This window comes from Pararge aegeria, chromosome 6 (assembly GCF_905163445.1).
Source record: "Pararge aegeria chromosome 6, ilParAegt1.1, whole genome shotgun sequence".
Lineage (NCBI taxonomy): Eukaryota > Metazoa > Arthropoda > Insecta > Lepidoptera > Nymphalidae > Pararge > Pararge aegeria.
Window position 1 is genome coordinate 5,541,383 of NC_053185.1, and position 16,085 is coordinate 5,557,467.

Here is a 16,085-nt window from a genome sequence, read left to right on the forward strand (position 1 = left end):
GACATTGACATTGTGTTTAGCTAGATTTCGTCTCTCCGCCTCGTTGGGAGTCAACCAATGCAACATTTAGTTTTCCGTTGCGGGACTACCGTTACAACATTTCTCCGAGCTATGTGACCCTCAAACCAGTAAATAAATAATGTGACCTGCCCAATGCCCGCTTCAGTTTTATCAATTCGTACATAAACAACAGTAGGCTAATTGTAAACTTAAAAACTTGTTTAGTGACCAGAAAAAGTTATGAGACAAAGTGTATGCGTCATCTTTGCTGTATAGTAGTATATTATAGATTGTTAAATAAATGTTCGGCGGTAATTTGGCTGTACAGTGTATACCTTTGCGTTTTTCCTACGGGAAAGAGTAGAAAATAAATTCATCTTCCACTTTGACAGTCCAGCAAATTATTTATTTAGTCTGTTCAGTAAATATTTGTGTTCGGGAAATTTTGAAATTCAATGTTGATTTCGATTTATTTTAATTAAAAGATATGGAAGAAAAACAAACTTGTGCAATAATCTTAAATGAGAACGCATTTTGGGAGTCTCTTAATGTGTTAATTAAAAAACCACATGTAGTAAATAAAAGGATATGGGGTTGTACGGTTTTAGGCAAACGCAGTTTTAAATTATTACCAAGCAATTTCAAACTAATATTGGACCATATGAAATTAAAAAGTGATAAGAATCCGGAACGAACCTTTAAGCAACTCATAGAAGATTTAACTGTGCCAACAGCTGAGACAAATATAACCGAAGTTGAAATTATATTTGTAGAACTACTTCCTAAGAACTATAGTGAAATACATGCTTTTCAATTAATTTGCTTGGAAAAGACCGAATCAAAAGTGATGTTTTTTGATGTGACGCCCCTGGAGAAAGAACAGAACTTGTGTCCGAAATTTTCATATAGCTTCAATTTTGAATATAATAAAATAATTTTGGATACACCATCCGGTTAGTAAATTTTTACCTTAAGAAGTATTATTTTAAATTAGTTCTATTAACTGTAACATATAATAACCTTGTCAACAACATTATGAAAACTACATAAGCTCTTGGGTTTTGATTATTCTGGTAAATTGTATATTTTTTTAAATATATAAACTAAATAAATATTGAATTTGATTCTTTTTTTACGTTTTAATAACATTTATATAATATACTTATACCCAAGCAACTTTCCACCGGTGTTCCAATAGAAAAAGTAGTTACAAGGAACTTCATTATCAATGTACAACAATAAGACTTGGTCATTTTCACAAATAATGGCATTTAAAAGTGAAAAATTATAGCTGTAGGTTAGCAATTTTTTTATTTATAATTAGTTATAATTTTTTTTTTTTTTTTTTTTTTTTTATGTGTTCCTTCCTATTTTCCTCCGACATGGCGGTCGGAGACTGTTCTAGGTCGGTACTTACAATTTCACTCAGTTATTGTATTTGCTCTGTTTTGTGTATTTTCATAGACATTAAGGTGCAGATTTGTCATTCGGTGTACATTCTTATCTAGCATGCTGATTATACGTATATACTACTTTTACATGACATTAAATTACCTACATATTAGTCTTACTTATTTTATAGTGCTACAAGCTAATAATATTTAACCATATATATATTTTTTTTTTTTTTTTTTTTTTTTTTTTTTTCTTTTACAGTTGTATTTTTTTTTTTTATTATTCTGTTCAGTATTTTTTTTTTTTTTTTTTTTTTTTCCTCGATGATATCTTTCAAAGATATACCATATATAACAAAATTTTATTTTCTAAGTACTCATAAATATTATGACTTATTCCAATATTTACCCGTTCATGTTTATAGTTAAGTGTTACTTTGATATACAGTTGGTGTACATTAATTATTATGTACCCTCTGCAATCCAGTTTCATAACGTTTTGCTTAGTCTAATTTACTATGTGCTGTCCACACAGTAGCTAGAGCTCTTACATTTACACATTTTTGTTTTTTTTTTTTTTTTTTGGGTCTAGACTATTTAATTGTTGCAATATTATTGCAATATGCACTATTGCAATCCTCTTTGTATTTTTAGTTTGTACTTATAAATTGAAAATTAAGATAAAAAACAAAATAAAATAAAAAATTAAAATAAATTTTGTCTTAAAATTTGTATACTTGTAGCTACCTGTTATCTATTTATCCGTATCTATTTAATATTTATTAATATTAAGGTAATCAGTTCACGTTTTATTTTCTTTTATTATCTTTTCTGCAATTGTTACGCCAAATTCCAAAAAACTTTGTCTTTTTTCTACATTTTTCATGATCTCCTTTAAGTTTTCAGGTGTTACTTTTATTCCTATCTCTATCTCTAGGTCTTGTCTTTCCCTGCCGAACCTCGGACAATCTGTTAGCAGGTGAATGATATCTTCGTTAGCATTTGGATCGCATTTACAACTTGGACTGTCTTTACACTTAAATTTGTGAAGGTAAAAGCCAAAACCTCCATGCCCTGTTAAGATTTGCACTGCAGTTGAGGTTGGTTGGATCTTCCGAATTATTTTATATGCTTCTCTAACGTCAGGCAAAAATATTTTTGTCGTTCCACCTGTTGTTCCTGATGTATACCGATCCTGCCACTGGTCCAATGAGTTTTGTCGTATCATGCGTTTGACATATGATAGTGGACATTCTTGATAATCTGCTAGAGTTCTTTTGTGTAGAGCAGCTGTCTTCGCGAGTTCGTCAGCTCTTTCATTTCCTGCTATACCTACGTGGGCCTTGATCCAAAACATTCGTATGTCCTTTCCTTGGTTTCGAATTTGCTCTATGTTCTTTTTTATCGCGAACCCTAGAGGGTGCGACGATTTCGGATTTTGGAGCAGTTCCAGGGAGGATCGGGAGTCACTGAAGATACATGTTTGCCTTTCTTTCCCCTCTCGTACCAATTCTACGGCCTTCCACAGGGCGAATAATTCCGCTTGGTATACTGTGCAATATCTTTCCAGCTTAAATTTTATTGCACGACGTTCCTCTCCTTCCCTCCATACTGAAATGGCTGCTCCTACCTTCCCTTCAATTTTACTACCGTCTGTAAATATGAGCTGGCCTTTTAGTTGATACTTTTCTACGGTTGCAGGTTCTAGGTCTTCAAGGCAGGAAAAACCAATCTCAATGTCTCGGGCTGGATGCTCCGCGGTCATAAAACTCACTCGTCGTTCGAGTTCCCTGTCATCTGGCAAGCAGAGAATTGGTCGTCCTCTTTTTGCTTCGTACAAGTCAGCGTGTTCATGTACTCGAAGATCTAAGGGAATGAGCCCAGCCAAAAGTAGTGCTGAATGTAGTGACACTGTTCTGTATGATTTACAGATTTTTTGGGCAAAGCCTCTTTGAATCGTGTTTAGGTGCTTTTGCACTCCTATCTTTTTTACAGCTGGTGCCCATACACTTGCTGCATACAGGATGATAGGCTCTATTACTGAAACATACATTGTCCGTGTTACTTCTGAGTTTAGCCCCCAGGATACTTTTGCTGCCCTACTTAATTGTTTGTAAATGTTTAGGACTTTTTTAGAGTTATTAGAAATATGTTTTTTGAACGTTAATTTTGAGTCTAAGGTAAGGCCTAATATTTTAATTTCGTTTACTAATTCTATTGTACTTCCTGCCATCATTAAGCATGGGTTGTCATAGTTTAATTTTTTGGTTAACACCATAGCGTTAGTTTTATGTGCCGCAAATTTAAGCTTGTTTTTGTTTCCCCAGGTGTTGATAAAATTAAGTGTGTCGTTTGCTTTTGTTTGTATATTTTCTGAAGTTTTTGAGAAGAAAACAAGGACAACGTCGTCTGCGAATGCTTGGAAATATACTCGTTGCTCATCTAGTGCATCCAGCAAAGGATCTAGCAGAAGATTCCAGAATATTGGGCCTGCGATTGATCCCTGAACACATCCTTTTGTAGTCGCTTTAGTACACGTTTCTCCAGCATACCTTACTTGTACGTTTCTATTTTCGAGGTAGCTATTTACCAAATTTCTTAGATTTCGTGGGCAATTTTTCTTTATCAGTTGAAGTTTTATGGCCGGCCACCAAGCATTGTCAAATGCGCCTTCTATATCTAACGACACCATTGTTACCAAATTTTTCTCTTTGATTTTGTCTCTTATGTAGTTAACTAAATCGTATAGGGCATCCTCAGTAGAACGCTGGGGGACAAAGCCGTATTGCCTCGGATTTAGTTTAGGTACTAAATACCATTTTAATCTCGATACGAGCATTTTTTCAAGGATTTTTCCTAGGACAGACAAAAGTCCAATTGGTCTATACGACTTGGGGTGGTTATAGTTCGTCTTTCCGGGCTTTCTAAGCACTATGACAGTTGCTATTTTCCATTGATCTGGGAAGTAGGCTAGTTCCAGACATTTATTGGAGATCCCTAGGAACACTTCCGGTTTGTGGTTAATAGCAACAGTACATATATCCGATGTGAATCCGTCTGGTCCTGGTGCCTTCTTTGGGCTAAAACTTTTTAAAGCATTTTCCAACTCGACAGCGGTAAACAGTGGGTCGTTAACACCTTCTTCATTAGCTTCTGTTGTATTTACATATGCCCTTATTTGTGCTTGTTCAGGCGAATCGTTCTGATTTGTGTCCTCTTGAAAGAATGTTTCCGTTAGTATCTGCACTGACTGTAAAGGGCTCAGTGTTATGCCGTTTTCTATCATGGGTTTGTCATCTGATATTTTGTTAGTTGTTTTTAACACTCTGTATATTCCATCCCATATTGTTTCCCTATCTTGTTTCGTGCAAAATGATTTCCAGCTCTGTGTTTTAGCAATTTGGGCTTGCTTTTCGTATTTATCTTTCGCTTCCAAGTACTTTTGTATAACATAGGGTCGTCTAGTCGGAGCGGCATTTTTGATTCTTCTCTTTTTTTTTGTCATATCCTGTTTTAAGTTCTGTAATTCTTCTGACCACCAGGGAAGTGTAAATCTGAACTTGGATATTGTTTCTGGGATTGCTTTCACACATGCGTTTTCGATACATAAGATATATTTACCAATTATCTGTTTCAGTTCATCTTGTTCAATTATATTTTCAAGTCTTGTTATGTTAACTTCATTAAGTTGCTTCTCTAACTCATCTTTAAAAATTAACCATTTTGCCTTTTGTGTATTGTATTTTCGTGTCGTATTCTTAATATTCATTTTTTGTTTTTCTAATTTAATTTTGAATGTGATCCCGTTATGGTCTGAGCTGGTGAGCCCTTTGTCTACTTCCCAATTCTCTACTTTATCCAACAAGTTAGTACTACAGGTCGTTATGTCAACTCTGCTACTGTAGACTCTGCCATTTCGTACAGTTTCAAATGTTGGGTCCTCCCCAACATTCAAGATGTGAAACTCTAGTTCGTTCAAAAGGGAAGCCACGTCAGATCCCCTTTGGTTTTCCTCTGAGCTGCCCCACCACGTGCTCCATGCGTTGACGTCACCCCCCATGATGACGTTTGCCAAATTAATCTTCTTAAATATGAGCCTAAGATGTTTGAAATAGGGCTCCAGTGGTTGAGTATCTTCAAAATATACCGATATAAGATGTATGATACGATTTTCAGTTTTTATGGCCACGTATGATATATTCTCGGTTGTCAGTTTTGGATCTTCGTAAATTTTTGTTTCTATATCGTGAATTATAATTGCGGCCTTAACTGGTTTAATCCTGTTATAAATCTTTTGTACAACCCGCGTACCAATGTGTTGTTTGAGAACTCCTTCTGAGCCTACATAGGGTTCTTGTACTAAAGAGACAGTTACACCTCTGTTTGTGGCTTCCATTAATAGCTCCTGGGTAGCCAGTTTCTTTCTTTGGAGATTTGCTTGGATGACTGAAATGTTATTGAGGCCCTAAGCTTAACAGTAAGCAACGCTAGACCGGGCTATGATGTCCCACTTTTGCCTCGTTGGGCACTCTATATTGAAAGCGCTATGCTCCGTTTGGACAAGCTTAGCGACATGGCAATTGCGACAACATGCCAAATCCCCAACTGTCCATGATGGGCAGTTAACTTTTAGATGTGGTCCAGCGCAGTGGCTGCATCTATCTACGGTCTCTTTGCAGACTTTTCGTCCATGTCCAAATCCAAGACATCTTGTGCATTGCACCAAGGGCGACTGATCGAATACTGCACATCGCTGGAGATCTATATGAACCTGACCCAACGCCGTTAGCTTCTGCCAAACTTTTGGAGAGACTTGCATTATGACGTTACATTCGTGGGGATTTCTCGCCTTTCTTCGGTACTTCACCTCGGTTCTGAAATCTTCTTCCCTGATATCCTTAAGTGCATCCTTGTTTTGGATCTTTATTGATGCCACCACATCTTCATCAGTGTTGTAGGAGAGCACGTTTTTGATCACAATCATTGGATCCTTGTTTTTTGCTTGTTCTATTTTAAGCTTTTCATTGGTTTTTAGTTTATCTGTTAATTGTTTAAGAGAGTCTTGGCTTTTGCAGCTTATAATAACTTTTTGGTTTCTCGCCTTTCTTACTCTTTCCACTCTCACTCCGGTTACTCTAGCATCTGCAGCGCATCTTATCTTCTGGAGAACATCCTCACTGGTGTCTTTTACGTCAGTAGAGGAGACTATAACAGAATGGGACGGCAGTGCTGGAACAGATTTAGGTTTTGTACTCGCTGCTATTTCTGCGTAGGTAGCCTGTTTCCTATTTTCTTCTGTTATAGCCGTTAGTTCTTTCGTAGCCTCCTGAAGTTGTTTGGTCACCTCTGCAACATGCGGATATTGCTGCTGCTGCTGATTATTATTGGTGAGTTGATCTAATACGTCAAAAACTATTAACTGCCTCAGAGATTTTACTTCACTTAGGATCTCATTGACGGGAGATCGGACGTCAACGGTTTGCACCCCTTTTGCTAGTTCGGCCAGACGACCGCTGTACTCCCTTTCCTTGCATAGTAACTGTTCCGTTGTGTTAAGGCGTGCTTTTTCCAACTGCAGTTGCAGTGTCTGCCTTGATTCACTCAGTCGCAGTACAATCTCGTAGATCGCAGCAAGATTGTCCAGGACCTTTTCTCTTATAGCCTGTTTTAGGTTACTCGACTGTTCCAACTGATCCTTTGCCTCCTGGAAGAGACGGTTCGCGACGGCTGGTAAAGAAGCCAATGTGTGTTGACTTGCCCCTCCAGTTGAAGCCCGACTTGAACGGCTAGTGTTAGCCTGCGGGACATCACTATCACTCGTATCCGATGGCTGTGCTTCTTCCATAGTACGTGTAAGAAGTTTCCTTCGCATGGTCTCCATTTTCCTTACTGCAACGGTTTCTGAGGCTTTTTTACTCCCTTTACTCGAGGTAGTAGACTGCGACATTCTTTAGTCAGCTTTAGGAATTCCGTTTTAATCCAAATCCTGATGTCTATGCTGTCGCTAGGTACATTACCGTCCTATATATCCCTAAGTAAGTAATTATTTTCTTATTAATTCCGGCCGGAGACAAAGCTAGAGTTACTTGCCAAGCAAAGCAAGCGGCGGCAACTTGTATAGTATATCCACTGAGCAGAATACAATTTCAAGATTTAAATTTGAGACTATATGCCAAGGAATGTAACCGGCAGGTTGTTGTGTATTAATGTTTGCCTTGTTTACATTAATTCATTTTCTGACTACCCGCCACTCGGCATACTGTAATTGCACAACTATTCGTTACTGCACGAGACGACATAAGTTATTAAAATCTCACTTGATGTTTGATTAAACGTCTTTGCTTAGGACTTTACCCGTAATTCAGCTACACAGTCACAAAAACTCAATACATCGATAAACTTTTATGCAAACTGAACGTTCTTTACTGTTTCTTTAATTTATTTAGCGCGAGCGGCACACTGCGATACGCTCACTGCTACGGTAGAAGGAATAAATTAGTTATAATTAGCCTTACTTTTCTTAAAAAAACATAATAATTTTAATACTAAATTCTACTGTAGATGTTTCTGAAAAATCAAAACAGTGGCTCAAGGATACTGTTTTGCCTCAAGTTGTCAAGTGGAGTAAAGAGTTTTTGGGTAGTGAAGCCAATAAAGTTTGTAATGAATCATTGGCTCTGGTATTGCAAGATAAATACTATGAAAAATATAACCAACTTAAAATAAAATATGGCAAGAAAATGGTTAAGGTATTCATTGAAGTTATTTCTATGATTTATTAATAGTTTGAAACATCTTTAATTTGTAAGACAATTGTTCTTATATTCTTTACTTCTTGTTGCCTTTACCTTTTTACAATTGCATTTCATCAGATGGCGCTTGTCCCATATTGCTGCTAAATCATTTGCTTAATAAAACGATGCTGGTTGTATAGTTATAAATAATGGCTAAAACTAAATTATGTTATTCTTTTTCTTGTTTTGTGTTTTATATATTTTTTTTTTCAGATATGGCCTGAATGCACAGACCCAACAAAATTTGTTTATGAAGATATAGCCATTTCCACATATCTACTCCTTCTATGGGAGGAAGAAAGGACTCCTCAAACTTTTGTTGATGTTGGATGTGGTAATGGTTTACTTGTTTATATCCTGACTATGGAGGGGCATGATGGAATAGGTGTTGATGTAAGGAAAAGGAAAATATGGGATTTATATCCTGATAATATTAAATTGAAGGTAATTGGTTCTTCAACAATCTTCTTTTTTTGTATAGTGATACTACATTTATTTAATACTGGAATGGTTAAAGCAGTCCGCAGAAAGTAATTTTTCTGGCAGTTGCAAGTAGCAATATAAAATATCAGTAGATTTTTAGGTATAAAATGTTTACAGCCTATATTGTGACAACAGTCTGTATTGTTTTTTGAATATAGACTGGTGGTCAACTTATGGGAAATGTTTCTGTATCTGTAGGGCTAGCACAGGCAGGAGAAAAAAATTATATCCCATGAAAAGGGGTATAATTAACATGTGCACCTGCTAAAGCAAGGGACCATGGAATAGGAGAAGTTTGCCCCTGTATATTAAACACATACATATATTATTTCCACTTGTGCGCCAGTTCTCTGAAAGTTGATAAAGCTGTGGGAGAACATTAATTTTTATCCTTTCCCATGGAGACAATTGTCTCCTGCCCATGCTAGCCATGCAGGCACCCAGTCTTGATGGTGAGGTCTGAAATGGATCTAAAAACCACTTCTTACTATTTTCTTAAATATAACAACACCTATACATGTTTCAGGAAATGACAATAACACCTACAAATTACCACACAATATCACATGGGAATTGGATTATAGGCAATCACTCTGATGAGCTCACTGCTTGGATACCTGTGATAGCTGCAAGGAGTTCATATAAATGTAACTTTTTCCTACTGCCATGTTGTGCTTACAATTTGGATGGTACTAAATATCAGAGACATAACTCCGCAAAAAGTCAGTACTCAGAATATTTAGAGTATATTCAGAAGTTATGTCAAGAATTTGGGTTTGAAACCAAAATTGATAGACTCAAAATTCCTAGTACAAAAAGGATATGCCTTATTTCCCAAAACAGAATGTATGTTGAAGAGGAATATCAGAAATACTTTAATATTATTCAGGAAATTGTTAATGAGCAGATAGGGTTAAGTAATAATGAACTAAAGTATTTCAAAACTAGAGAGTCAGTTGAAAAAGTAAAAAACTGTACTCAAATAGATAAAGGTGTTACTGACCATATAATTAAATGTATTACAAGTTATTTGCTGCAAGGATGCAACTTAGAGGATGATTGGTCATGTGGAAAAAAAGTTCAGATGAACGAACTAGTGGAATTGATACCATCTGATATGTTAAAAGCACTAAAGTCAGAATGTGGTGGCTTACAAACTCTTCTAAGAAATAACCATCACATTTTTGATGTTCAAAAGGGATGTGTGCAATTGAGATTTCCAAGGACAATGGATGAGGTGAAAAAAAAAATTAAGAGTAACAGAAATAGTGATGTGAAAATGCAGGAAAAAAAATGTTGGTTCTTCATAAACCACCCACAAGGATGCCCTTTAGACAGGTCTGTGTGTAGTTTCCTACATTAAAAATATTGACATTGTAAATATAAGAGATTATATAATTGGATTATGTGAAATTTAGAAAGAACTTTTATTAATGGATTGTAAAAATTTTAAAGGAATTTTATATAAATAAAAATCATTATAGTTTTTACCCATCGTTTAACTCATTAACAAACCATAAATGCCAGTAAACAGTATCAACATTAAATACAAAAAAACATATAAAAATAACTTTATGATGTCCATTACCTCATACATATCACAATTTGATAAGGCTTATCAAAATTAATCTAGATTTTACAGGTTAAGCTAAGATTCTATTTCAAAGAATTTATTAAGTTCTGATAAGTTTCTTTCATCAACTAATTTGGCAACATCATGTTCCCCCATGTAGGAGCAAACCATTCTCAGTGTAGTCCAAATAGTTGAAGAGCTATTGTCCACTGATGACTCATTTGGAAACATTCCTTTTGCCTTGAATTGTTGATTTAATGCAACTAAGAAATGTTCTGCTGCTTGTTTATAAGCTTTTAAGTTCATACAAGTAATGCCAACATTGTATCTAGCTCTTATGAAGCCTGGCTCCAAATTTAAAGCTTCATGATAAGCATCAACAGCTTCCTCTGACTTGTCACTGTTGGCTAGTGTAGCACCAAGCCTATTCCAAAGTTTAGCATTATCAGATGATACCATTAGTGCTGCTTTAAAACAATCCACAGCTTTATCATATTGATGGTTTATATTAAAAATAACTCCCAGAGCATTTTGTACATTAGGATCAACTTCTGAAGGATTTAATTGCACTGCTTTTAGATACAGGGATGACACATATGCCTCCAACTCCTTAAGGTTCATATTCTGAGGATTTATATCTTGAGGAATTAAATCACTATATTTGGGACTGGCCTTCAGCCAGTCAATCAAAGTTGTGTATGCATATTTATCCATATTCTCATTAGTATAAGCAGCAGCTAAAGTGATATAGCCTTCTAGTTGTCTTGGATCTAATTCCAATGACTTTTTTAAAGCAGTTATAGCCAAAGGGTCCTGTTCATTCTCCGCTTGTGTGGTCCCTAATAGGAACCATGCTTCTGCCAAATCAGGCTGCTGCTGTGCTGCTGCTTCAAAGCATAGCACTGCTCCTGGTACATCCCCCATCTTTAATCTTTCTTTACCTATTTCTAAGGCACTTCTATTCTCCAACATTACATTGCCTTCAGTGAAAGTATATTCTTTTGAAATACCATTTGCTGTCTCGCTATTCCAATAATCATTGACATCACTCAGTTTAGCCCATTCATCTTTGTACTTCTCTGCCATTTCTTCCACTATTTTATCTTTGCCAGCTTGCTTCTGTTCTGCTTCTAATGCTTCTCCTAAATTCATCTCTCCTGCACTTATTTTTTTCATAAATGACATAAATTGGTTATAAGCAAGTTCATCGTCCTCCTTAACACTATTGACATACTCTTGAGCTTTTGATTTAACACTATCCGTTTGTTGAAGTTCAGATTCACTCACATATTGTATCTGCACATTTGAAGGTGCTAGAGGTTTCATCATATTATGTTGATATGGCATGTGAAATGGCATCATGGGACCAGCCATAAAAGATGAGGTAGGTCCCGCTAACCAGGGTGCATGTGTCTGAGAACTATAAGATGACCTACTCGTAGAAGGGACTTGTGCAGATTTTATCATAGTATTTTCTACTTCGGGTATATTATTAAGCAAGGCGTTCATGTTAAATGTTTGTGGAATTTGAGAATTTTGCGCCATGAATTCATTGACGAATCTATCAGACTGAGATAAAGCCTGTGCACTTGGAGCATCGCGGCTTACGATATTTGTTAATTGAACCAGGGAATTATTACCTCCGCAGTCTCCGCCAACGAGTTTATTTAGCGACATGATGAGGAACAAACACAACAATATTTCACAATTACACAACTTATTTTAATTGTTTACTCGTGTTGATAGTAAAATTATCTGCGAGAACTGAACAATAAGTATTATCAGTATGCCGAGGTCATAGTTCAACTACATCAAAAGCTTCTTCATTTTCCTTCCCTGCAATTCACGGTAATAACTGCAAGTGCATAAAATAAGAAATAACACAAGAATCTTAGTATAAAGTTTTTTTTTAAGTAAAGACAGTCTAGGGATGCGTACCTGAAAGAATATCGGTATATACATAGATAAAAAAACTATTTTTTTTTATGTATTATTATGTATTATATATTCCCATGTAATTGGGAATTAATTTTTTTGCAAATCTAGGACAGTCTCCATTCAACAAGCAGCACTATTTCGTAATGATGCGGCTCAAAAATTAGAAAAACAATCTACTTTTATTTTCTTTTTGTAACTAGCAGATTAAGAATATTGGTACATTTTCGATACATCGGGTATCGAAAATGTACCAATATTTTATACCTTTGATTAATTCGTATACATTTAAATTTTTTTGCAAATCTAGGCACGCAGCACTTTTTTTAAAATCATGCGGCTCCCAGATGTGGAAAACAATCTACTTTTATTTTCCTATGTTTATGTAACTTCATTTAACACATGAACATTAAAAATCAAATGAGAAATGGGAAAAATAACAGTTTTACAAAGAAATGTGTTTATTTATATTTCTATTAGTATTTGTTATTAAACTCGAGGCAAGAGGGATGGAATCGAATATCGTTTTAGTTCCTATCGCTCACATCCCTATTACGGCGGGCTGTTCGCGAGTATGGAGGTAAGGAGAGTCATCTGTGTATATGAAAAAGTGTCGTCAAAATGTATTAAATTAGGATGGCGCCACATTTGCATCAGGGTAACTCTTAAAAGAAGCGCCAAATATAAATATTGTTAGAGTAGGCTTGAAAAATAAACAAGGAAGTATGGAGATACAAGGAAGTAAGGTTATATTTACCACAATATTTTGTACAACGTAAGTTGTTGAAATTCTCAATAATTAACTACTTTAGTCGATAATGACATTAAATTTTTTAACTCGGCATACTTCAATTCATCTACGATTGCTACATTCATACCATACCCTGTGCATCCACCAGCGCCATTGTGGAGGATTTTTGAACTGTTATTTAGCGCAACAACTGGACACTTTTTCAACTTTTCTCCCATATAAGATGACTCTCCTTACCTCTACCCTCCATATTCGCGAGGCGGAAGAAACATAGACTAAAGATTAGCTGATTGCAATAACTTGTCATTTTACGACTGACATCTGACATCAAATTGTTTACCGTTGACAGGTGTCAGTGTGAAATTATAACCTCTAATGTTTCCAGATATAACTGAAAATAAATTATTTACTCAAAAAAATTATGAACATTTAATTAAAACATTAAGTATCGTTTATATTTTTTACTATTCTATATTTTATTTATAGGAACCAAATTCATAATGGAATAGGTTATGTAATTAAAATTATAATAACCATAATGATTAATTAAATGACTATTAAATATATACACGAAACATTATTTGTTAATCATTATGTCTGAAGATAGTAAACATCCTGAAGAAAGTAATGAAACATCTAAAATGTCTAAGCTAAATGAAGCAACTTCAAGCACGGATGAACAACCTCAATCAGATGAGCCAGAAGACAAATGGATGGTTAGTGTCTTAGTGTAACTATTAACCAGATAACAATCAAGTTAGATGAAACAACATTAAGTGCTGGACATGTACTACATCACTCTGTGGAGTGAGGAAAGATCCATAATCTCTTTATTTTGTATGCCCAAATAAGTCTAGTTTCTTTGCAGATAAGAGACTGTGAGATGTATAAAGATGAATATAAGGAGTGTACCAGTTTTAGAGCAAGATTTCACCAGTACTTCATTTATGGTGAGACCTTAGACTGCAACCAATGGAAGAAGGACTATAATAACTGTTGCAAATGGACTGATGATGGAGATCTAAAGGCTGCAGTAAGTAACTTTGTTTACAATGCATTATAACCTTACTATCCAGACTTTTGAAATACATCCAGACTATACAGAGTCATAATTTAAAATGAGTTTGCAACCTATATACTTGTTAATTATATATTATTTTTTAAATATAGACCAATCCTATACACTCCTTATTTAAAATTTCTAGTTTTCCATTATCCATATAATTAACCCGAATTATATGGATTGTGGCAGACTGAATTTGAAAAGCTTTCCTGTAGGCTAAGGTATGATATCTTAAGTTAAATATTATGTTATGTCACGTTGTGTGGCTTTGCTGATATTTGAACATTTTAGCAAAATGCTGTTTGTGGTATTTCAACTACAAAAGGCTGTAGACTCATTTAATGTATGCAGTTTGATGGTAGGTGGTTTGGGTGGAACCAAATGAAATTATAGAAAGCACTTTGTAGAATACCAATAGACAGGCAACATAGATAAAGTGTTTCAGATTTTGTAGTACATTGAATATTTATTTAAATTCTTTATTTGTACACCACTACAGGAAAATAAAAGATGAATAGAGAGAAACACAAAGACTGGAGCAGAACACAAAAGGCTGCCTTATTGCTTAGCCTATTGCCTCATTGCTGATCACCTGAATATATATTGATTTGGTGTATCATGATAGGAATATCATTAATCCTCCTTAAAGACTAAAAGTAAATTAAATCAACAATTTTCTTAAATCTTTTATGTCAAAATAAATGTTGCAGCCTACATTTTGTATGGAATTTTTTATTGGAACACATCTCCTCTCTAATCTCCAGCAAAATAGAAAAATGGTTGTTAATGTTTAAGTTAGAAAAGGGCACATGATTTTCTTGCTGGCTTCTCGGTAGAATCTGCTTTCCAAACCGATACATATAACGGATACAAGGCCTATGTGAAATTAATAACTTTGAAGTTGAACATGTTATTTTTATTACAGGATGCAGTAATCAAAAGTGAAAGAATTCGACGCCTGGAAAGATTGAAATCACATTATCAAAATGATATATGGACGAAAAGAGAAGCACCGCCTTCAGATTGGGACAAACCCTTACCAGATTGGATGGTCAAAAGAGATGAGAACTCGTACTTAGCCTATAAAGCGAAAGAAATCAAAGAAGGCAAAGAGGAAGACAGTGTTGGAAGCTTTTGTTCAATTATGTAGAGAAAACTTTAATTTCAGTTGTACCAAGGGTTACCTCATGTGTGATTTTAGCAATAAGAAGGCCACAAAATATCTTTTCTATTAACTAGAATGAGTTATCTTAAGTTCAAATATATGAGAGGTTTCATCTTGTCTGTGAGTTGATTCAAAATTAAGTTTATAATGCAGTTAAAGACGGGACGAATGCAAACATCCGCTTTCATTCATAGCAAAAGATTTGATATTAAAGGGTAATTTAGTATTTTTAAACAGTATTAGAAACTACATTCATGTTTTTTTTAAAAACATAAGTTTTGGCCTAAAATTAAAAATCCTTGAATACAGTTTCAGTACGGTTGAAAAACTACATAGACTTCTAAATAGATGAATTTCTAAAAGAAAACTTTAAACAAGACTACTTAAAAAGTCCAGATGCCAATTGTTAGTTTGACTTAGTGTATATGCTTTGCCCATCCCTGCTTGCCTACCTCAAACATATTTTGAATTGTGTCATATATATTGTTTACCACATATTATCTTCTTAACTAATAAAATGATTGTGACCTAAAAAGCGACTGTATGTTAGTGCCAGTAAAAATGAAATTGTAATGGAGTATGAATTACTGCCAGTTGTGTACAAAGTTTGTATTGTAGATAGATAAATATAATCAAGTAATACAGAAACGCCTTATTTATTTAGTCTGATAAACGTATGCAGATAGTTATTTAAACATAAAATTCTAAATGACTTTAATAAACAACTTTTATAAAACACATTAGCATAGTTACGATAAAAGCACTTCACTATCTAGATTCGACGGTTTTCTCAATAAAATAGGTACCTACATAAATAGATAGTACCTTTAAATCAAGCGTGAATACACTAAGAAGTTATACCTTCATGCCATTTTGCGGATATAAACGACGATATTAATAGCTGGTATTGATAAATAAATTAAAAAG

At 34.8% G+C, this 16,085-nt stretch overlaps 3 protein-coding genes across 3 annotated transcripts; 2 read left to right on the forward strand and 1 right to left on the reverse strand.

Moving 5' to 3' along the window:
* Positions 1-92: 92 nt before the first annotated feature.
* Positions 93-10,145, forward strand: LOC120624352 (probable tRNA (uracil-O(2)-)-methyltransferase). Its single transcript, XM_039890837.1, has 4 exons — positions 93-953; positions 7,956-8,143; positions 8,402-8,632; positions 9,198-10,145. The coding sequence occupies exons 1-4, from the start codon at positions 488-490 to the stop codon at positions 10,032-10,034; spliced, it is 1,722 nt and encodes a 573-aa protein (XP_039746771.1). The 5' UTR covers positions 93-487; the 3' UTR covers positions 10,035-10,145.
* A 7-nt stretch (positions 10,146-10,152) lies between these two features.
* Positions 10,153-12,183, reverse strand: LOC120624353 (peroxisomal targeting signal 1 receptor). The gene has a single exon (XM_039890838.1). It carries the CDS (start codon positions 11,919-11,921, stop codon positions 10,320-10,322), a length of 1,602 nt encoding a protein of 533 aa, XP_039746772.1. The 5' UTR covers positions 11,922-12,183; the 3' UTR covers positions 10,153-10,319.
* Positions 12,184-13,309: 1,126 nt separating this feature from the next.
* LOC120624787 (UPF0545 protein C22orf39 homolog) lies at positions 13,310-15,800 on the forward strand. Its single transcript, XM_039891521.1, has 3 exons — positions 13,310-13,646; positions 13,799-13,963; positions 14,919-15,800. The coding sequence occupies exons 1-3, from the start codon at positions 13,524-13,526 to the stop codon at positions 15,141-15,143; spliced, it is 513 nt and encodes a 170-aa protein (XP_039747455.1). The 5' UTR covers positions 13,310-13,523; the 3' UTR covers positions 15,144-15,800.
* Positions 15,801-16,085: the final 285 nt, after the last annotated feature.

What these genes read in the sequence shown, in the direction of transcription:
- LOC120624353 (XM_039890838.1), bottom strand. Translation starts at nt 11,921, where the DNA reads ATGTCGCTAAATAAACTCGTTGGCGGAGACTGCGGAGGTAATAATTCC.
- LOC120624352 (XM_039890837.1), top strand. Translation starts at nt 488, where the DNA reads ATGGAAGAAAAACAAACTTGTGCAATAATCTTAAATGAGAACGCATTT. An exon ending in AATTTTGGATACACCATCCG is followed by an intron (nt 954 to 7,955) that starts GTTAGTAAATTT and finishes ATTCTACTGTAG; the next exon opens with ATGTTTCTGAAAAATCAAAA. An exon ending in CTGATAATATTAAATTGAAG is followed by an intron (nt 8,633 to 9,197) that starts GTAATTGGTTCT and finishes TACATGTTTCAG; the next exon opens with GAAATGACAATAACACCTAC.
- LOC120624787 (XM_039891521.1), top strand. Translation starts at nt 13,524, where the DNA reads ATGTCTGAAGATAGTAAACATCCTGAAGAAAGTAATGAAACATCTAAA. An exon ending in AGCCAGAAGACAAATGGATG is followed by an intron (nt 13,647 to 13,798) that starts GTTAGTGTCTTA and finishes GTTTCTTTGCAG; the next exon opens with ATAAGAGACTGTGAGATGTA. An exon ending in ATGGAGATCTAAAGGCTGCA is followed by an intron (nt 13,964 to 14,918) that starts GTAAGTAACTTT and finishes TTTTTATTACAG; the next exon opens with GATGCAGTAATCAAAAGTGA.